At 45.6% G+C, this 23,927-nt stretch overlaps 1 protein-coding gene across 5 annotated transcripts in view; it reads left to right on the forward strand.

Moving 5' to 3' along the window:
• Nucleotides 1–5,598: 5,598 nt before the first annotated feature.
• The window catches only part of LOC119963079 (collagen alpha-1(XXV) chain), an 816,994-nt gene continuing 798,665 nt past the window's right edge, over nucleotides 5,599–23,927 (forward strand). For all 5 annotated transcript variants that reach the window (XM_038791652.1, XM_038791653.1, XM_038791655.1 and 2 more), the window contains exons 1-2: nucleotides 5,599–6,221; nucleotides 6,565–6,634. In XM_038791652.1, the coding sequence (XP_038647580.1) occupies nucleotides 5,868–6,221; nucleotides 6,565–6,634 (424 nt within the window). In that variant the 5' untranslated portion in view covers nucleotides 5,599–5,867. The remainder of the gene's footprint in view (nucleotides 6,222–6,564; nucleotides 6,635–23,927) is intronic.

Here is a 23,927-nt window from a genome sequence, read left to right on the forward strand (position 1 = left end):
GTGTGTGCCACCTTCTCTGGAGGGGGGGGGGGGGGGGGGGTGGATATGGAAAGCACACAGGGTTAGGCAGTCGGACATGGGCAGTACAGGAGGTGGGCAGCTTGTGGCCTTTGCGACCAGGGCACCCAGACATGATGGCCGGTATAGGTACTGGCATGTGGTGGAGAGTGCGCACGCTGCCAGTGGATATGTAGGCCAGAGGTTGGTGCCAGGGGCACAATGCTGCCTACTGGCTGCCCTCAGGAACTTCTTCCTGCACTGCTGGCCAGTCCTGGCGCTGGGACCCATGGCCTCTGCCACCTGTACCCAGGCCTGGTGTACGGTGGCGGCTGGCAGCCTCCTTCCCACCCCGGGGAACAGAGTGGCCCACCTCTCCTCCAGGGCGACCAGCAGGGTTTCCAGCTCAGCATCCACAAACCGGGGTGCTGCTCTCCTTGCTGCCATCTTGTTGGCTGGGATGAGTGTGTGTGGGGACATTGGTCCGGGACCAGTGCTAATTTATTTGTTGTCGAAGTCCACCGATTCTGTCCTGGTGTCGACTCTTAGTTTCTGAAACGGAGTATCCCGCCTCTTGGCTCTCTCGGCCGTATCAGTTCTCCTAAATATGTTGGATAATTTGATTAAATAATCCCTTAAACTTCTAAGATCCAGGCAATGCAATCTTAATTTATGCCATCTTATTTTTTTAAAATCATGTCCAACTTTTGTAAAAGAGCATCCACTGCTGGACGAATAGGCACTATAGAAATAAGCCGGAGGAGTCACATGCAGTTGCAATATTTACCACTAGGTGTCATTCAGATGCTTAGAATGAGCTCGTTCAGCATTCTACTTTTGTGTAGGCTTGCTTCAAGTGAACCTTCGCCACCCAGAGAAATTTATTCTCTACATTTAAACAGAAAAATAACTGTGCATCAAATTTTGCCTTAATTAAGTGTCCTCTTTTTGATGTGTTCACTTCCTTTACGTCAACCCAGCAAAGCCCAGTTAATTTCTCAGAGGCGGCACGGCAGCACAGTGGTTAGCACTGTTGCTTCACAGGGCCAGGGACGGACCCCGCGTTTGATTCCCGGCTTGGGTCACTGTCTGTGTGAAGACTGCACGTTCTCCCTGTGTCTGTGTGGGTTTCCTCTGGGTGCTCCGGTCTCCTCCCACAAGTCCCAAAAGACACGCTGCCAGGTGAATTGGACATCCTAAATTCTCCCTCTGTGTACCCGAACAGGCGCCGGAGTGTGGCAACTAGGGGCTTTTCACAGGAACTTTATTGCAGTGTTAATGTAAGCCTACTTGTGACACTAATAAAGAATATTATTATTTATTTCACAGTGATGTAAACTTAATATGGAATTGTTTAATGATAAATAAGGGAGAAAAAATCTGGACTGGAAATACCTGGATAGGATGTGGTTTATATTGATAGGTTAAAATCTAATTGCTAATTGTACCAAAAAAAAAATCATAATTGTCCTGGACAGAATGAAACCTGATGTTCAAATACTTTGCAAACATGTATTTGCCTGCAATATTTTGATTAATATTCAAGAGGGAATATCTAGATTTGCTCCCATATCTCTCAATTTCAATGATTACGCATCACCCTTTTTTCTTTTGCACCTTCATATTCAACTTAAATCACAATTTCACAGAAAATGACTTTTTTTAACAAAATAATGTCAGGTTTAATCTTATAAACGGATTGATTTCTTGACTAGCTCAGATCTGTTCATTTGGGCAAGTTTTCAAAGTCTGAACGGAGCTAAGATATTCATTTCAATGACATAATTATCATTGACAATGGTTTCAAATTGTGAATTGAATTTTGTTTTAGATTGCAATTAAAAGCTTTCCATTTTAAAGGGGATCTGGATTACTGTACATCCGTGTGGCGTGCTAGTGCAATTAAAACCTATTATAACATCACGCCATGTGGTCATTCACATCGCTGAAGTTGAAAGTGTATGAACTCAATTCAAATCCTCCACCCAGTGTGCATGCTGTTGGAATGATTCCACTACACCTGCTAATATAGTGTTGGCAGCATTTGAACAGTGAAGTAAACGAGGGAAAACCGTGCATTGAATGCTCAAATTACTGCAGAATCCATGTGGAACCTATCTGAAAGAATGAACACATGCTTTCTGGCCTAATCAACTTAAGAGCGTCAGGTACATCAGAGAGACTTATCCCGCAAGTAACCTGACCAGCAGCACATCGCACAGAAGCATCTGGCATCATTTTCTTTCCAGATCCACTGTTGCCAACCATCGTTGCCAACCACCCGGAATTGATTGACCAATTTCCATATGTGTGCGCAATATATCCTGACCTGCCTCTGGCCGTGGAGGGGGTGGGGATGGTTGGATATCTTCACTCTGAACAGTAGAATGATGGCACAATGAGGCTGCCTTCGTCGTTTTGTCCCTGACTCTTCTCGGTTGCTTCTGCAGACATTGGTAGACCGCCACCCAAGCAAACCTTCGTCAGATGTGGTCAGCCTGGACAGTAACCAGAAATGTGTACCCCAGCGAAGGTGTAAAAAGAGGCGATATCAGATCGGCCATCCACTCTTACACCCTGACCAACTTTTCTTCACAGAAGGCACCAAAACCAGATACATAATGGATGACCAATCCGATATGACCCATGTTTAAGCCTCTTGTCAAAGAGGTCACGGAGTACCATATTGGCTATTTAAGCCAAGTCGAATCTTCTCCACATCTGATGTGCACACACTGTCCAGCAGGGGTCACAGGATAACAATGAGCCCAGGGGCCATCTGCGGGATTTTTCTGCACAGTGAGAACTCGTGTGGAAGGCTGGCACTGACATTCAGGGTGATCTGTGCAGCGCACTCCCATAACCCAGCAGAGAGCATCCAACCAGCACTCGGAATAGGCTGAGTTCCAGATGTTTAACTCTATCGCCTCGAAGCAGCATGACCCAGCCACAAAGAGCAGACGGAGTTATGTTTCGACATCAGCACTAATGCCAAAAGTGTGCCATTGGCAACGAATATGCAATACAAAGAAAATAGTGAATTAATGACCACCAATCAATCTTTCCAGAAAATGCTGATAAGTGTTAATAAGTATATAATAATAAAATGAATAATAATTGTTACTGCAGCTTGATTTGTTTTTTGTTTTAATGCTAGCTTTTTGAAAAAATGTTGCTACCAATGTTGGTGCTGTCCTTTATAGCATCAACCCATTCACACAAAATACTGATTCTCAAATTCTTAGCAAGTGATTTTTTTAAGTTAAATATAGCTTATTTTTTGGGAGCAAAAGCATTGAAAATACACAACACACACCAAAAACCAAGGCCAAATGTTATATATAGCCAAATCTCTTATCTTCATAGACTACCTCCTGTGAAACTCCAGTATTTTCTGTTCACGATTTCCAGCTTGTCCTATTCCAACATTCATTATAGCCGTTGGCTAGTCGAATTATAGGCCTGTTAAGCAGCATTCGTTTGTGTGTGGAAGGGGGGAAGGGACAACAACTCTTTATCACATTTAAAGAATAATTCCGCCCACCACAAAGTGACTTGCAGCTCCTGTGGCCGAATAGCTGTTGGAGCGTAGTGGAGGAGGGGGAAGCGGCTGGACAGTGGAGATGTTACAATTTGAACAAAGGATATTGTTCCCTGAAGAGTTTTGTTTTGAACATGTATCTGGGGCATGAGCAAGGTGGCCCTGCAGTTGTGAGCAGCGAGGGTACACAGATGATTGACAACTTCATTACAGGATGAATCCAGGTGCACGGGTAACTAAACAGTGATAACAACATTCCGAGATTCAAAATTCAAATTCCCAGGTGTGCACATCACCAACAATCTGTCCACCCATGTCAACGCTAAAACTAAGAAAGCACAACAGCGCCTAAACTTCCTCAGGAAACTAAGGAAATTCAGCATGACCACATTAACTCTTACCAATTTTTACAGATGCACCATAGAAAGCATCCTATCTGGCTGCATCACAGCCTGGTATGGCCCAAGACCATAAGAAACTACAGAGAGTCATGAACACAGCCCAGTCCATCACACAAACCCGCCTCGATCCACTGACTCTGTCTACACCTCCCGCTGCCTTGGGAAAGCAGGCAGCATAATCAAAGACCCCTCCGACCCGGGTTATTCCTTCTTCCAACCTCTTCCATTGGGCAGGGGATAAAAAAAGTCTTAGAACAAACACTAACAGATTCAAAAACAGCCTCTTCCCCGCTGTTACCAAACTCCTGAATGACCCTCTAATGGACTAATCTGATCTCTTCACACATCTTCTCCACTAGTGGTACTGCACTCCTGTATGTTTCACCTGATGCCTGTGGCTATATATTTACATTGTGTATTTACGTATGCCCAATGTTTTTTTTCATGTATGGAACGACCTGCCTGGACTGAACACAGAACAATACTTTTCGCTGTACCTCTGCACACTTGACAATAAATTAAAGAATCTGAATATAGACTGAAATAACTGACTGTTTTTACTGACTCAGGTGATCACCTTAATTAATCCTGGCCCGCACCCTCCCAGTGGTGAGAGAAACAGAAATGCTGACAACACACAGCAGGTCAGACAGCGCCTGTGAGGAGAGAAACAGATGACAATCCAGCTCTGACAAAGAGCCATCCAGACTCAGCTCTGGTTTCTCTCTCCTCTGAAGCGCGGAGATTTTCCAGCATTTTCTGCTTTTTCTTTCAGATTCCAGCACCCGCAGTAATTTGCTTTGATTTTATTGTAACACGTATAACATTACAGGCCAATTGCCCGTTTGTGATGGCCTCACATAAGAACAAATATTATGTTACCAGACTTCTAAACGACCCTCTTATGGATTGACTTCATTAACACTACACCCCGTATGCTTCATCCGATGCCGGTGCTTATGTAGTTACATTGTATACCTTGTGATGCCCTATTATGTATTTTCTTTTATCTCCTTTTCTTCCCATGCACTTAATGATCTGTTGAGTTGCTTGCAGAAAATACTTTTCACTGTACCTCGGTACCCGTGACAATAAACAAATCCAATCCAAATGGCCTGTAACGTGAATTCTTCTCACTCCACAGGCGCTGCCTGACCTCCAGAGTGTTTGCAGAGTTTGCTGTTGTAGTTTGCAGCCTCCGCAAGGTTCTGCCTTTGTGACAGAGGAGGTGAAAGTGAGTCTGTTGAGGTACAGGTCCCTCAAGGATACAGTGCGGAGTCATTGGGGAGGACAGTGGTTATATAGTGCCACTGCCTTCAGACTGTAATCACAGGTCACCTCCTATTCTCATTTTAACATACATAGGGACGAGTGACATTATGAATGCATTGCGGTCCAACCGCTGTACACAAATGTTCAGTGTGGTCGCCTCCTTCGTTCCCCCAGTGTTTGAGCCCTAGATGGTGACTGAGGGTCGTTTTTGTGTGAATTGTTGACAGATCTCAGGAGCACCGTGCCCTGCTCCCCCCCCCCCCCCCCCACCAGAGGCGGAGGGAGGGGGAGGTTTGCATATCTGAGCAGCATTATGTAAATCGCGCTGGGACGGGGGGTGGTGGGGGGTGCTGAAGGCGTATTTACCATCTGCAGTCAATACGCGGCAAACGAGACCAGGGCAGTAGATCCGCGCACACAGTACTCAGAGAGAGAGAGAGAGAGTGGACAGACAGGGAACTGAGCCCATTCCTCAGCCAGCACACACACACACAGTCAGGTAGCAGCCAGCACAGCAACAAGTCAGAGCATTCCTTTGATTCACTGAATCTGGCCAGATTTAGCAGACAGGAGACACCAGTTGAGACACTTAAGAGAGAGAGAGAATATATGAATGATCGCCTTGCCCTGGCTTGCTGAAACTGAGGAGATCTCCCATGCTGATTGGTCCTTTGCGAGGATTTTGGGGGAGGAATATGCCGAAGATGTCCACAGAGCGAAGTGGGAAGCGGAGGCAGCAGGTTGAGGAGATGGGGGTGACTGGCAGCCCGGTTCTGGTTGCCCAGGGGAGTGTCTGCTGCTGGACACTGTCAAACGCCCTGTGGTTCCTGCTGTCTGTGAGCTCGCTGGCCTTCTGTATCAGCCTGAGTGTTAAAACGTCCCAGCTGGAGGAGAGGATACTGGACCTGGAGATTGTGAAGGGGGACACCCTGCCTCACCGGGCCCCCAGTATAGCGGCAGACCGCATGAGACTTCTCGTCCAGGAGAGAGTGGAACAACTTCTGAGCCAGGTAGCGCCCGCTGAACCCAATCGCCCGTTCAGGCATGGCTCCGCCGCGGGCACTTGGGGGCTAGTCCCATTTTAAGCGACACGGTGTTTTTTTTTAAAAGAAAAGCTAGCACGGAGCAAAATGTGAATGCAAACTGCCTTCGTCCACTAACAAGTGGGAAATGTGCTGCAGACTGAGACTTCACTGTCTGTCCCCCAGCTCCTGTCCCGGAGCACTCAGCTCCCAGGCTGTGCTGCAACTGGGCTGGGGATAAGGACGAGCCCGTGCCCTTCAAAGAAGATGTTGTCTAACGGTGCTGATCTGTCACTGAAATGTGGATATTTGTCTTGTTTCCCTCCTGCAGAGATCTTACGAAGACTCAGCGAAACGCAGAGCAGCAAGAGAAGCCCCAAGTGACTGTAACTGTCCTGCAGGTAGGTGGATTCCACTGTGTAGCAATACCCTTATCCCCAAATCCATCCTCCAGCACAGCTCAGTGTCAGCAGACAACCGCTTAACTCATTCATGCCAGTAAACTCTTCCCATTTTAACGGAGGCGTTAACCTGTTTAAAGTAAACACGGATGCGATAAGTGGACGGGTTAAACATTTGCTCACCGATATTGCCAGCAGTCATTTGTTCTGCTCTTAGATTTGCTACTGGAAACTTGTCCTGGGCGTTAATAACATAGAATGACCCCCTGCAGAAAATCACGCTGAGAATTATTCCAGTGTACTGTGTTTCTGGCGCTTTTCTCAATGAATTCCGCACCTCACTCAGCCATACTCACACCCGGTTCTCTCTGCAGCGCCTGGCCCCTTACCGTCACTTGCTTTAACACGGGGGTGCAGACTAGGGTGCATCTCGCACACAGCTGGTTTAGCTGTTCGCCCACAATGTTGGGCTAGATGGATGAGCCACATGAAGAACTGTCAGGCACTGCTCTCTGTCAGATCTGTTCACTGCTCCAGGCTGGCCCTGGATTGCAAAGTCAACACAGTTGAATTTCTCTGCTCCCGTGCCCATTCCCTGCCCCATCACCTTCAGAAAGTGTGAGGAGCTTGTGGGCCTTCCGATTCAGATTCAGACCGTTCGTTATTAGCATCTGGTCATTATCTACCTTTCCCTTATCCACGAAGCCAAACATCCTCAAGGAACCTCCGTCAGCTTCTTTTATTCTGTTCCCTCTCTTCATCCCCTTACAGGTTCATCTTGGCCATGAGATCCACTTACTGCACCTTAAACCCAATTCCTATGAAGCTGTTGAACACTCAAACTTCCTTTCCTGGCCCCCATGCTAGCTGACGTTATAAATGACTTCCCTCTCCCAGGCACTGTCCCTCCCTTTTAAATCTCCCGTAATCACCCCCCCCCCCCCCCCCCCCCCCCCACGATTCCACTCTAATTTACATCTCCCCACTCATCTTCAACTTCCTTTTCTTTCTGAAGTCTGCACACATGTCGTTAGCTCCCAAATTGGTGCCATTCTTTTTCTCAACTCCATGTTTGAATCACGTTTCTGACCCTGTCACAGCAATGGAACAACCCTTGTTAAAGTAAGAAATCACATTCAATGTGACAGTCACCCTGGTAAATGTGGTCCTCTTGACCCATCTGCTGCCTAAACCCCCCCCCCCCCCCCCCCCTCAGTCGAATAGGATTGCTCCAACCCCAGTTCATTTTTACCTATCCTGTCCTCGTCCGGGTATCTCCTGCAATGAATTATCATAACCCTGGACCAACGCCTTTGAAGTCCACCAACAATATCCTTGGCCTCTTTAATTTCTCACTTGCAGACTGTCCCTTGTTAACATCATCTGAAGCATGACATCAGATTCCACATGTATACAGAAAATCTTCAGTTCTACTTTACCGATATATCATTCAACCCCTGCATCACCTGTGTTTTATCAGTTTATTTGTCTGACACCCAGTCCTGACTGGGCTGTAATTTGTTCAAATTAAACTGTGGAATGTTCAAAGCCATTATCTTCATCCCTGGTCCCAACTTTGTTCCCTCACCACTGATTCTATTCCATTCCCTGGCCATTGTCTCAAGTCCATTTTCTTTTGCTGGATTATTCCCATGCTGTTTAGCCAATCCCCTATCTTCCATGAACTCAAACTCATCCAAATTTCTGCAACAGTTGTAACCTCCGTCAAGCTCTGCTCGCCCTTCAGCTCTATGATCACTGACCCACATTTGCTCCCGATCCACTAATGGTTCAAATTTTAAATTCTCATCCTGGTGTTCAAATCCTTCTGTGGCCTTACCCATCTCTATCTCTAATCTCTTCCAACCCGACAACCTGCCAATATTGCAGTGTTCTGACCTCTCGTGCATTCCCTAGCACCTTTGCTTCACCATTAGTTTTCAGGCACCTAGGTGCTAAGGTCTGGAATTCCACCATGCCAACTGCCTCTCCCACTTTACAACTTTCCTTGTCTGATTACATCCCTGTGAAGCGGCAGGGTATATGTGGACTAAATGTGCTGTATAAATGAAATTTTTTGTTGCAATCCATGTAAACTGGCAAACAAAATAGATCTAAAGGGCTGTTTTTGCATTCATGGTAAAGCACCTTGCCCACCAGAACTATTTATTGGAAATTCAGGTGTGCATTGCAAATGAGTTTCTGACTATTCATTTGGGATGCAGTGCATACCTGAATTAGTGACATTGAACACAAACTTTGAATGTCCCAAGTTTGTTGAATTGAAGTACATAGGTTGAAAATTACAGTTGAACCTGCTTTAAATACTTTTATGTTAAGCTTTGCAAAATTCAATAATGAACAAATGATAACAATTGCAGAGTATTGTGATGAACAAACACTGAGTCAATTGCATTACAAAGAATTGTATGAATGATTGGAGATAAGTAATTGGTGAGTTTCCTGATTCATTTTGTAATGATTGTTTAGATGGGGCTTTTAATGATTGTTGTGGAGATTACCATCCATTTTTTGTTTCCCCTACTGAAAATAGTGAGTCTATTTGCATAATTGAATACTGTCCCAACAAGCCATGTTGCAATTTTCTACCTCTTCATTCCATTGGAAATTGTGTTACATTATCATGAAAACTTAATGTTCATGAGACGTACCAAGTAGAGTTAAAAAATACAATAAGGAGCACATGATCAGAATGTGCAACAGTCTCATGATTTTTTGTAACAAATAATTTATTATTCATCAGATACATTGAGAAAGCACACTATAACTGCAAAATTGTGCAAAATCCCTGTACCAGAGTGCCAAATCACTTACTCTAACCGTGAGATATGCTCAGAAGAATTGTAACCACTTCTGAGCTTGCAAAAAAAATGTTTCTCTGTCACACATACATACACAGTGATCTTTTTCATCTCTTTGACTTTTCCCAATATAACATCTGTTGTACCGTCCTTGGCATAGCTCTTCTACTATGCTGTGTCTTTCTTTAAATCTACATTTTTTTTCAGGTTTACCCATGAATTGTAGTTTAATTGTATTTGTTTTGACAAGGCACAGAGGAAGAAGACCATTTACTATCTGATAGCACATCCATGGTGTAATGGGTATTACAAATCAAATCATTTTAGTGGAAAACTGACAGGTTAAATGCAGTGGTGAAGACTTAAAAATCATTTAGCACAGGCTCTCAATTTATGGTGGGGAGATTTGTTCATTTCAGATCAAGTTGAGTCAATTCAAGTGCAATATTTTATTAGTTACACTGAACTCAGCCTTGAGCCTGTTCAAACACCAGGCAATGTCAAATTACCAGCCTGATTTGTGCAATGCAACTTTTTTCAGCGATAAGTGAGCAGGAAATAAAATTAGAGTGTATACAACCATCTGATCTGAATCATGTTGTTTCTCAGCCAACCTTAAGCCATGATGAGATGGAAGCACGTTTTACTCTGAATTTGGATTTAAGTTAATAAGCATCAGGAACTATATAACAATATTAGGTATAAATGCACTGGAACCTACCATGAGAGCATTCAGATGGTGGCAGCTACTGTCTACAGAGACATTATATAGATAAAATAGTAAAACGAGAAAGTTGAGAGTAATGAGAATAAGGGATAAAATGTGGATGCTAATCTTTTAAAGCAACTAACAGTTGGGCATCAGTATTTTATGGTTGATGCCTGAAGCTGTGAGTTTTGACTTATTTAATAATTCAACAATGATGCAATCAGTATAACTGGGATTCAGTGCTGACAGTGGGGTTGCAGTGCAGTATAAGCAGGGCATTAAATCTACTTTAAGCCTTATTGCCTGAAGTTTATACAGATAGGCAGCCTTCGAACACAAGACTGAAACATTAACTGTTGGTATTGACATCCGTTTGTCACTAGAGGCAGCTGCTCTTTCCATACAGATTAAAAATGAGCAGCTGTCATACTTTTTGATTTATTGCAGAATTATAAAGGTACCCAAGTTTGTGTGAATGGATGATGCAGGAAATTATTAATAAATCACTTTTCCTGAATAGTCCACAATTACTCACAGAATTAAAGCTGCTTCTGTCTTGCTAGTTGCCAGTTATATGGAACTCTTTGGAAAATGGAAGCATCTTTAGAAATCGCCTACAGTAATGATTTGTCTGTCTCCGCCTGGTGACTGATGTGTTTCCCAGCAATCAGAACTGCATGTGCTTTGAGAAGTAAATGCTCATTAGGGAAAAGTTGCCAATTAAAATAAATGTGATATTGTCTGGAAACTTTGATGCATAGGTTTTACTGATATGGATGAAATATATTACACTCATTTCTCTGTATTACAGAATCTGTTAGTCTAGAGTTTGATAAGGGTTCATCTGTTTCAGCTTAAAACTGTGCAGTGTATTGAAGTAAAAGTTTACAGTGTCCTCGATCTTGCACACAAGATCCTAACTTTGCTGAGGTGATGTATCAATTTTCAAACCATAGCTTTTAGTGAGGGCAATAGGTAAAATTTAAAATTATACAATAAAATGACTGGCCTCTATCTTCTATTCTATGGATTGAAGCAACACCGATTGCTGTATTAACAGCAATGAAACTGCGAGAATTAGATGACATGTGTCTGGCTGAAAATAAAGAAGCTGTAACATAAGAATTCAATTTTGATTGTTCAATACAAAATTTGCAGTTCGTTGTAGTAACTTTAAGTCCCACTTGAATCTGAAGAAAAACTCCATCTGACATCTGTTCAATCTACAACCACGTGATTTGACAAAAGCTTTTGATTCACTGATGCTTATTCAGTAATTAGGCTCTTATTCTGAGACAGTGACCCTGTGTTCTAGATTCCACAGCCAGGGGAAACATTTTCTCAGCATTTACCCTGTCAAGTTCCTTTCCAATTTTTTGTACATCACCCCTCATTCTTGAAACTCCAGGGAATATAGGCATGGGCTACAATTCTCCCAATCCGTGACAAAGTGTTCCCGCCAGCGGCAAAGCCAGAGTGATTCCCACTGACGCTAGGAATGGCCCTGACATACCGTGGAATGGCATTGAGAATTTTTCTTTACCTGAATCCGATTTTCTGCGCCATTCAGCTCGCCCTTCATACCCCCCTCACGTTCCCCTGTCAGCACCCCCCCACCCCCCCATCCCCCCAGGCCTCACCCCTTGGCAGTGCCAACTGGGCACATTGCAGTCTGAGGGGTGGGAAGGAAGCGTGGAGGCAGCCCTTGCTCTTTAAAGGAAGCACTTGAGAATGAAGAGGCAGCCTCAAAAAAACATACAGTTAGGAAAACACCTGGAGTTAATTGAGTTAATTGATCCCTACAGTGGTATATAAATAAACAACTTAATCACCCTTTTGAGACTGCCTCAATGTGTCAATCAAAAAGCTTTTAGCAAGCAATGGGGCATGAAATTGATTGTAAAGAATGCAGTTCAAAGCTTTCAGTTTTCTGGTAAACACAGGCTTCTACGCTTCAAAGGGCAATGGAAACCACTTCAAAGGTTCCCACCACTTTAAAGAGATTACTTTTACATTCATCTCAGTCTTTTAAACTTGGTATACTGAAGACTTTTAAAAGCGTTTAGGGGTGCAGGTGGGATCACTTTCATTTAATTTTAATTTTTCTTCCAATTAAGGGGAAATTTAGTGTGGCCAATCCACCTCCCCTGCACATCTTCCTGGGTTGTGGGGGGTAAGACCCATGCAGACACAGGGAGAAGGAGGCCATTTGGCCCATCGAGTCTGCACCAGCCTTTGCCCTGATAGAGCACCAAGGCCCAATCTCCCCACTCCTAGCCCTGTAACCCGACCTAACGTTTGGAAAATTTAGTATGGCCAATTAACCTAACCTGCACACCTTTGTTCTGTGGGAGGAAACCAGAGCACCCAGAGGAAATCAACGCAGACATGGGGAGAACATGCAAACTGCACACAGACAGTCACCCGAGGCTGGAATTGAACTTGGGACCCTGGTGTTGTGAGGCAACAGTAACCACTGTGCCACCATGCCGCCTCCGAAGAGGGTTACTGAGGGGCAGCATGGTGGTGCAGTGGTTATGTGCCGAGGTCCCAGGTTCGTTTCAGGCTCTGGTCACTGTCCATGCGGAGTTTGCACATTATCCCCGTGTTTGTGTGGGTTCCGACCCCTACAACCCAAAATGTGCAGGCTAGGTGGAGTGGCCATGCTAAATTGCCCCTTAATTGGAAAAAATGAATTGGGTACTCTAAATATTAAAAAAAAAGAAGAGGAGCTACTGCTTCCTTAATTGCACTGGACCAGTCCTCTTGTATCTCTTTCTGATGCTGCCAAAACACCCTCCTTAATAAATACCATCAACTGCTCCACAGGAAGTGGGGCAGGCGATGGCAATGGTTTAACGGGTTTAAAGTATGCAGAGGGAAGCCAAATGAGCCCCATCCCAGGAAAGACTCCTGGCCTGAGTCCCTCCAGCTCAGTTTAAGCCCCCCTGACCTCCACCTCCCATGAAGGAGCTCTCTTGGCACCCCGGAATCATTTGCAGGAGGGAATATGCCATCTTTCCACCCCTCGGACTACAAGCCACCAGGCCCACATTCCTCAAGACTTGCACCAATGTACGCTGCAGGACCCGGGGGGCTGGTAGGAGGCGGCTGGAGCATGCCAACTGGCAAGTGAATCGAGTGTCCTGCCTGTCAATGAGATGTATTGAGCTATTTGCATGGTCCCACCAGGTTGGGGTGGGAAGGTCCAGAAAACCAGTTCTGGTTGGCGGGGTGAACCAGGAGACTCGGGACTGGTTTGACACCTGGCACAAATTGATTTTGGACCATACGCCTCAGAGAATCCCAGCCGCGGTCTATTCTACCGTGCCTCCTAGAATCAACAGGAAACAGTCCGGTCAAATAACAGCATAATATAGTCACATTCACTGAATCCTACCTTACACACCATGTGTGGGGAAATCCTCTCCCACCAGCACGACAGAATCACCAGGGTTGATGTTCAGTGGCATAGAGACAGGAGGTAGTTGCCTTGGGTGACTGCTACATTGACTCCGCATCCCACAAGGCACATGGGCAAGCAAGCCACCTCAACCGGTGAATCAGTACTCCATGGGGCCTCACGGTAGCATGGTGGTTAGCATCAATGCTTCACAGCTCCAGGGTCCCAGGTTCGATTCCCGGCTGGGTCACTGTCTGTGCGGAGTCTGCACGTCCTCCCCGTGTGCGCGTGGGTTTCCTCCGGGTGCTCCGGTTTCCTCCCACAGTCCAAAGATGTGCGGGTTAGGTGGATTGGCCATGCTAAATTGCCCGTAGTGTAAGGTTAATGGGGGGATTGTTGGGTTACGGGTATACCGGTTACGTGGGTTAAGTAGGGTGATCATTGCTCGGCACAACATCGAGGGCCGAAGGGCCTGTTCTGTGCTGTACTGTTCTATGTTGGACACCACTTGGAAGAAGCAGGAAGGGTAACAAGGGCAGAGAATGTAGTCTGGGGGAAGAGACTTCAATGCTTAGCAAAAAGAGCCAATAAATAACAACACTACTGACTGAGTGGGAGGGAAAACACATGCGACTTTGTCCTCCCCAATCCACTGGTCACAGATACATCTGTCCATGACAGTATTGGTCGGGATGGCCAATGTACAGTCCTTATGGAGATGATCTCTCATCTTCACACTCAGATTCGTCCATCGTGTTGTGCGGCATTTTATTTTTTCTTTTATGGTATGTGAATATGACTGGTTAAGCCAGCACTAATTGCCCATCCCTAATTCCATGTGATAGTTGAAGTGAGCTGCCTCTTGACCCGCTGCAGTACATCTATTGCAGGTACACTCAGTGCTATTAGGAAGGGAGTTCTAACTTTTTGACCCAGCGACAGTGAAGGAATGCCAATTTTGTTCTAAACAGTGTGTGGTTTTCAAGGGAACTTGGTGGTATTCCAAAACATCTTCTGCCCTTGTCCTTCTAGATGGTAGAAGTTGTATGTTTGGAAGGCGTTGTCGAAGGAACATTTGTGAGTTGCTGCAGTGCATCTTGTAGATGGGTCACTGCTGCCACTATTATTCAATGGCAGAATGAGTGAATGCTTATGGCGGTAGATGGGGTGCCATCAAGCAGCCACTTTGTCTTGGATGGTGTCAGGTTTATTGTGCTGTTGGAGCCGTACTCATCCAGGTAAGTGGAGAGCATTCCATCACACTTCTGACTTGCGTCTGTAGAGTCTTTGGGAGGTCAACAGGATGGCACGGTGGCATAGTGATTAGCACTGCTGTCTCACAGCACCAGGGACCCAGGTTCAATTCTGGTCTTGGGTGACTGTCTGTTTGGAGTTTGTATATTCATCCCGTGTCTGTGTGGGTTTCCTGTGAGTAGTCCATTTTCTCCCACAGTCCAAACATGTGCATGCTAGGTGGACTGGCCATGATAAATTGCCCCTTACTGTCTAGGGATGTATAGGTTACGTTATGAGATTCAGGATATAGGGTGGAATGTATCGGTGCAGATTCGATAGGCCAAATGACCTCCTCTGCACTGTAGTGATTATATGAGAACTCATTATAGGGTGGCATGGTAGCACTGTGGTTAGTACAGCTTTCTCACAGTGCCAGGGACCCAGGTTCAATTCCGGCCTTGGATGACTGTCTGTATGGAGTTTGCACGTTCTCTCTGTGGCTGTGTGGGTTTCCTCTGGATGCTCCGGTTTCTTCCCACAGTCCCAAGATGTGCAGGTTAGGTGGATTGGCCATGATAAATTGCCCCTTAGTGTCCAAAAAAGGTTAGGTCGAGTCATTGGGTTATGGGGATAGGGTGGAGCATGTGTCTAGATATGGTGCTCTTTCAGAGGGTCGGTGCAGACTCGATGGGCCGAATGGCCTCCTTCTGCACTGTAGAGATTCTATGATTCTATTCTATTCTAGGTGCTGAGAAGTCACCAAAAATTCCAAACCGCCTTGTCGATGCAATATTTATATGGCTTGTCCAATTAGGTTTCTGGTCAATGGTAACTCAATGTTGATGGCGAGGTACTCAGCAATGGCGATGCATTGATTGTCAAATACAAATGGTTAGATTCTTTTTTGGAGATGGTCATTGCCTGGTACTAGTGTGGCATGCACATTACTTGCCACTTGCCTGCCTAAGCCTGGACATTGCCCAGGTTTTGCTGAATGTGGACTGGTGCTGTTTCAGCATGTGCGAAGTTATGAAGTGGACTGAAAACTGTGCAATCAAAGTGAACACATCAACTTCTGACCTTAGGATGGAGGAAAGGTCATTAATGAAGCAGCTGAGGATCGTTAGACTGAGGACACTACCCTGAGGAACTCTGTAGCAATGTTAGGGCTGAGATGATTGGCCTCCTTGATGCCATACTCGATCAAATGTTGCTTTGATGGTCACAGTCACCTCACCAGCTTTTGTCCACGTTCAGGCCTATCCCATAATGAGGTCAGGAACCTCATGGTCTTGGTGGGACCCAAACTGAACATCAGTGGGAAGGTTATTGCTGTGTAAGTGCTGCTGGATTCCATTGTTGACAGCACCTTCAATCACAGTGGTAAATGGGATAGATTCGGAACAAATCTGGTAGTTCAAAACTGGATATCTATGAGATGCTGTGGGCCAACAGCATCAGAATAGTATTCAACCACAATTTGTAACCTCATGGCCTGGTGTATCCCCCCACTCCGCCATTACTATCAAGCCAGGGGACCAACCATGGTTTAATAACAGTGCATCAAGCATACCGAAAAATGAGGTGCTATCATTGCACTGTCTACATAAGTAGTAGCATCCTGTAGACAGGACTAAGCAATCCTACAATTCATCCCACATTCAGTAGTCTTACTCCATCCATGCATGCATAAATGGGGGTGGAGAATCAAATAATTAACCAGAGGAGGCTCCACAAACATTTCCTTCCTCAGCACATCAATGCAAAAGGCAAGGCTGAGGAATTTGCTACCAGCTTCAACTGGAAGTGCCAAGTGGATGATCCATCTCAGCCTCCTCCCTAGAACTCCAGCATCACAGATGACAACCTTCAGCCATTTCAATTCACTCCATATGATATCAATAAATGGCTGAAGATACTGGATACAGCAAAGGCCTTGACAACATTCTGACTTTAGAGCTGAAGACTTAGTGTTTGAGAACTAGTTCATTGCTAACCAAGCGTTACCAATATGGCTACAAATCTGGCATATACTTGGCAATATAGAAATTTATCCAAAAAAACCTGTCCTCAAAACGTAGGACAAATCTAAACTGACCAATTACTACTCCCCCTCCCATCCCCAATCCCCCCAATCGTCAGTCTCTTCTCAACCATTAGCAAAGTTATGGAGGTGTTGCCACCACCTACCCAGCGATAACCTGCACACTTTTATTCATTTTGGGTTCCACCAAGGCCACAGGACAAAAGAGCTGAATCCCAGAGTTTTGGTAGTGTATTGGGTCAAACATCTTCAGATTCTTCATAAATGGCCTTCTCTCCTTGATGTGTAATGACATTATCATTGTATCCTCAACCATCAACATTCTAGGGGTGAACATTGACCAGAATACTGTGGCTATAAGAGCAGCACAGTAGCACACGTGGCTAGCACTGAGGCTTCACAGCGCCAGGGTCCCAGATTCAATTCCCTGCTGGGTCACTGTCTGTGTAGAGTCTGCACATTCTCCCCGTGTCTATGTGGGTTTCCTCTGGGTGCTCTGCCTTCCTCCCACAGTCCAAAGATGTGCAGGTTAGGTGGATTGGCCATGCTAAATTGCCCTTGGGGTCCAAAAATGTTCGGAGGGATTATTGGGTTATGGGGATAGGGTGGAAGTGAGTGCTTAAGTGGGTCGGTGCAGACTCGATGGGCCGAATGACCTCCTTCTGCACTGTATGTTTTATGTATGCATGAGCCTAGACAAGGTTAGAGCTGGAGATTCTGCAGTATATATCTCCTAAAAATGTTTCCATCTACTAGGCACAAGTCATGAGTGTGATGGAATACTCTCCACTGGCTTATATGGATGCACCTTCAACAATACTCAAGGCCAAAACCATCTAGCACAAAGCAGCCTGTTTGATCAGCATCCCTTCCACCACTTTAAACATTCACTCACTCCACCACAGATGCACCATTTATAAGATGTACTGCAGCAACTTTCCAAGGTTCCTTCAAGAACACCTTCCAAACCAACAATCTCTACCACCTTGAAGAGGCAGCATACATACTGCATTCACCACCACCACCACCACCAAGTTTCCTTTCAAATCACACATGGTTTGGGCTCAGTCCTATATCCTGTTCTTTCACTGTCACTGGGTCTGGAAGTCTCTTCCTTACAGCACTGTGGATGTACCAACACAACATGCTCTGCAGCAGTTCAAGGCAGCGACTCACCATCATCTTCTTAAGGACAGCTAGATTGGGCAGGAACACCCACATCCTATGAATGAATAAAGATTTTTAAAAATGTTATGAATGTGGTCTGCCAAGTATTGGCAAAAACCAAGGTTAGGAACCATTACGTTTCAGTGAGGTACCACTTCAAGTATTAAGCCTTTGTACACGCTTAACTGTTGTGACAAATCTCCACGATTCATTTTGTTTAAAGTTTGAGGTGGTAAATGAGGAACAATGGGCAGACACTGGCATCCAAACAAAGGTATTCTTCAGCTGATTCTCTGTGGCATCAGCAAATGATAGCACTGTTCTCATAGCAACCATCTACCTAGCACTGTTTCTTCAAATATTACAGCCCACAGACTGCTGCACGATTAAAGCATCATTGCCATTGGCATGATGACAGCTGCTGTTATACATAATAGTGCTTTGTTGTTAGATATTAACCAAAGGAAAACCTTTTCTTTTCATGTAGGCCAGGGCATTAAGATGGGTGTCTACACACCAGGGAAGTGATAAAAACTAGGCCCCATTTGGCAACTTGTCAAACAGAGAAACAGTTTTGAGATATTGTAAGCTGATTAAATACTTGCATAGAGGCAAATATTTGGCCATCCTATGTATTATTGAGTGGCCATGTATTCTGTAGCTCGGTTGCTTTCAATTAGAATTGGAACTTTGATGTAATTCCTTGCCCCAATGGAGGATGGCCATACAAAACTTGAGCAGGGAAAGAGCTGTTTTCTGTGGCCTTATCTCAGATATCATAGAATTTCATAGAATTTACAGTGCAGAAGGAGGCCATTCGGCCCATCGAGTCTGCACCGCCTCTTGGAAAGAGCACTCTACCCAAGGTCAACACCTCCACCCTATCCCCATAACCCAGTAACCCCACCCAACACTAAGGGCAATTTTGGACACTAAGGGAAATTTATCATGGCCAATCCACCTAACCTGCACATCTTTGGACTGTGGGAGGAAACCGGAGCACCCTGGAGGAAACCCACGCACACACGGGGAGGATGTGCAGACTCCGCACAGACAGTGGCCCAAGCTGGAATCGAACCTGGAGCTGTGAAGCAATTGTGCTATCCACAATGCTACCGTGCTGCCCACAAATTGAGAGGAAACACTTTGTTGTATGCGTACTTTGCACACTTACCTGTCAGAGAGAAAGGGGTGGATTCTTCATTGTCCCCCACCAGTAACGACTTTCCCAATCTGGTGGAGAATCAAGCGTCAGCTGAAAAGAGGGATCAGCGCCGGGCTCCATTCCCATTCCAATTCACTAGTCGCCCACTGGCAGCGAGCGACATGGCCTTTCCACCAGCACCATTAAAATGGGTTATTTGCACCCATTTGCATCTGATTAACAGGCTGGAAGCCCAGTTCTCCAGCGCCCCTCCATGATGCTCTAACCATCTAAGTTGAGAGTTATATCAGTGTGAATTGACCCATTTGCGGTGGGTCAAGGGCATCAGTGTTCAATGGAGGTGTGCCCCAAAGTCCATCAGAAGAGTCCTCTTTCCTCCAAAATGAAATTCCTGTGCCCCCTGCCTGGTCACCCCTTTGCCCCCCCCCCCCCCCCCCCCCACCGCCATCAGACTCCCTCAACAGCTGCATCAGACACCTCCTTCAGAGACCCCCCCCCTCAGAGACCTCTCCTCCGCCCCCCTGGAGTATTACTGGAGTAATAAAACTGCCAGTCACTGGCTAATGCAAAGTATTGCTGTGTGAAATTGATTGGAAATTAGCATTTCAAAGGCTATTGAGGGATTTCAAGCCCTTTGAAGTGCACTTGGCTTTCAAGGAAGCCTCTGACATTTGTAACACATGTTGCTTTAAACACATTTGTCTGAGACAGCTGATGTTAGGAAAGGGTACATGAAAAATCACTAATTTTTCACTCCGCTGCCTGGACTGCTCTTTTTCAGGCAGGAGTCTCTAAAGACGGTATGATTGGGGAGAGAAGGGGTCGGGTCAAACTCATGCGTCCATTATTCCCGTGGTGGGGGTGGAAGGATGCCCCTACTTGGTTAGTGAAAGGGGGAGGGGGGAGTTTGCATTGTTGATTTGATTTACTTATTGTATTGAGGTACAGTGAAATGTATTGTTCTGCTTAAAGTCCTGGCAGATCACTCCATATGTGAATACATAGAACATACTATAATAACGGTTATAAAAGATGTCGGAAGATTCTCTTTAGGGGAGAGCTCGCAGAGTGTTGCAACGCTCCAATGCCATCTTGGAAAAATAAATAGGATTAGAAATAAATATGGTGGAGGGGCCAGCCGCCAGACCTTTGCTTTAAGCGGCGGCCCATTACCGGGATTCAAACAGAATCTAATGAGCTCTCCACAATGCATAAATGTGCATGGAAAAATGGAGGAATTGTACCTCCTCGCACCAGCGTCACAAGAAGTGAGTCACCGCTGGCAGACACACTTAGTCTCCAAAGACTTATTAACTTATCTTGTCTTGACAGAGTTCCTGGGGTTATTAAAACTTTTTCTTTACCCCATGTCCTTCGGGTGTTCACATGGCTTTAACTGTATCTCAACAAGTGGTTTCAAAGCAATGAGCAATGAACTATAAACATGCTATGCCTTGGCGTAGCCACAATATATTATCAGTTAGTAAGTCAACAACTCTGCAACTTAGGGTGCTGCCTATAACTCATGCATTGGAATGCATGATATCATTTAGTGGCAATGACTAACTGGACCTTTCCCCTCTCCTTGTATTCTTACAAGCCTCCTTTGTTTTGTTGCACTGTACTTTACTGTATTGTATTGGGCCATATATTAAACTATACCATGTATGGTATCATAGTATTACATCATTGTATAGCATCGTAACACATTAACAGTGCTGTTTCAGAGATTTTAAATACTGGTACAGAGATTTTAAAACATATTTAGATGGCCATTGCAGAATAGAGATCCCATTGCAGATTCGAGATCCAATTATGAACAGTTGTGAATTTGCAGAGAAAATTATTTAAACTGGATTAGAATGTGACAGATCTTCCAAGAATTTGTATAATGGAGAAAAGTTGGAGTCCACTGTTTAATGCAATAGACCTGATTTAACTTCAGCATCAAAACACACCATTTCAATTCTACCATTCATTATTAAAGGTTCAAATATCACACTGTTGCGCTATTCATATGATTCAGTGATATTTCTAAACTTATATATGGAATCATAACAAAACCAGAAGGACATGACTGACATAAAATCCAGTATTTCATAGAACATAGAATATACAGTGCAGAAGGAGGCCATTTGGCCCATTGAGTCTGCACCGACCTACTTAAGCCCTCACATCCACCCTATCCCAGTAACCAATAACCCGCCCTAACCTTTTTGGTCACTAAGGGCAATTTAGCGTGGCCAATCCACCTAACCCGCACATCTTTGGACTGTGGGAGGAAACCGGAGCACCCAGAGGAAACCCACGCAGACACGGGGAGAACATGCAGACTCCGCACAGACAGTGACCCAGCGGGGAATCAAACCTGGGACCCTGGGGTTGTGAAGCCACAGTGCTAGTCACTTGAGCTACCGTGCTGCCCGGCAATTCAATTGCGGATTGTAATGATAATTTTCTGCAACAACTTATCTGGCCCCGGGGGCTCCCACACGGTGGCCTGGCCCGCAATCGGGGCCCACCAATCTGTGGGCGGGCCTATGCCCGTGGGGGCATTCTTTCCCTCCACGCCGGCCTCTGTAAAGCTCCGCCATGGCCGGCGCGGAGAAGAAACCTCCTGCGCATGCACAAGAAACATGGCGGCGGTTCTGCGCATGCGTCAACTCACGTTGGCCCACGGCGGCCCTTCGGCGCCGGTTGGCACGGCGCCAACCCTGCCGGCGCGGCCCATCCCCCAGAAGTGCGGAGGATTCCACAACCGCCGGGCGGCCTGACGCCGTAGTGGTTCGCGCCGCTCTTGGCGCCACGTTGGGCCGTCCTGCCAATTGCAGGAGAATCCCGGCCCAAGTCTCCACGCTGGCGTGAAAACGGTGGTATTTTACCGCCAGGCCACCGATTCCCTGCTCCGGGGAGGGGGGGCGGTCGGCTAGCAACCAAGCAGTATAGAATCCCCAGCTCTAGTTGCCGATACGACCCAGAGCATTGCCGGGTCCGTGGCTGCGCATGCGCAGGGCGGTGGCCTGCAGCGGCCGAGCCATGCCCTCCAGCCTGCAGATCCGGACCACAAAAATAGTCTCCCCCTTCGGTTGCTCGCGCGCCCCAGACCGCCCACCCATAGTGCATCCAGCCCTGAATAAAGCCCCCCCTGCCTGCGGATCAACCCTCCGCCGACTGTGACGCCGCTGGACTGAGACTGTAGCCACGCTGAGTTCATAACGGGTGAGACCACACGTGTCCCACGCCGTTGGGAACTCGGCCGGTTGGGGATGGAGCATCGTGGGGCGGGCCTCAGGAAATGGCCTGAGGCCGTGGCATACCTCTAGAGTGCGCCGCCTTTCAGGGGCCGGAGTATCGTGAAAGCGGCGCCGCCCCCGATTTTGGCATCATCGGGGATTGGAGAATCCAGCCCTTTGTTCCAGATCTATAAACCAACTGTGAACTATTAATTATTTATAGTTTATGTTATGAAATTTTGTTGCCCTTGTATGTTGTCCATAGCATAGCAAATCTTTTTTTTCACCTGAAATTAATAATGACAGTTAAGATTAATAGACAAAACAGTTAAATAGGAAACTTAATCAAAGCAACAAGAAAGGCAGCAGTTGGGAATACAATTTACTCTTTAATAATCATTGCTGTTTAATATTTTAGCATGTTACATGCTGATGTTTTAGGGCTGAGTCCTCACATGACAAAGAATTAAATGGCTGATTTATTTATTTCAGTGCAGAAATGTTTGGTACACTTATGTACTGGAAATAAATAGTAGGTTTGGAAATGTTTGGTTGGTACTGTACTTGTAATGGGTGTGTCTGCTTGATTTGTTTTTCCGATGTGACTATTCTTCCTGTTTGTCCCAGACTGTACATAAAATGGGAAAGATTAAAAATATATTGAGTCTCATGTGGATACTGAGCAGCAAGTTATAATTTAAGGACATTATTATGTTCTGTCACTGAGCCAACTGCCGATTGTCTGCACTGTTGCAGTAAAGTTTAGGATAATTGCAATAATGAGCTCTTTCATTAATATTAAAGGGGCACCATCTTCCTGACTCCAGCATGTAACATTGAGGTGAAGTAAGGCATAGTTCTTCTCACTGAGCCATAATAAATGCCTTTTATTGAAATTCGGTATATTAATATACCAACAGTTACTTATTGTTTCTGAATCCAAGTTTGCTAAGATTTTCAGTTATCCCTCCATCAATGGTAATCCATCCAATTTTCCTAACTGAGAATGCAGCCGAGCAGACACAAGTCCCACAATTGGAAGACTCTGCTGCTGGCACAGATCAGGCTTATTATATGCCATGATGTGACAATGCCGGCGTTGGACCGGGGTGAGCACAGTAAGAAGTCTTACAACTCCAGGTTAAAGTCCAACAGGTTTGTTTCGAATCACTAGCTTTCGGAGCACAGCTCCTTCCTCAGGTGAATGAGGAGGTAGGTTCCAGAAACATTTATATAGACAAAGTCAAAGATGCAAGACGATACTTTGAATGTGAGTCTTTGCAGGTAATTAAGTCTTTACAGCCCCAAACAGAGCAACTGGAGAGAGGGATAATGCACCCAGGGGGCTTCTGATCCCCTGGGAGACTCCCATGAGTGCCATTCCATTTGTGGAGACCAGTACTGAACAGCATTCGCCCAAGGTCTCCAAGGCAAAGGAGATTGACTCCATGCCTTGGGTAACTCAGGATTCTGCACATTCAAGTGAGACTTGCTGATCAGCTGCCGGTTATAGA

The sequence above is a fragment of the Scyliorhinus canicula genome, chromosome 3, assembly GCF_902713615.1.
Source record: "Scyliorhinus canicula chromosome 3, sScyCan1.1, whole genome shotgun sequence".
Taxonomy (NCBI): domain Eukaryota; kingdom Metazoa; phylum Chordata; class Chondrichthyes; order Carcharhiniformes; family Scyliorhinidae; genus Scyliorhinus; species Scyliorhinus canicula.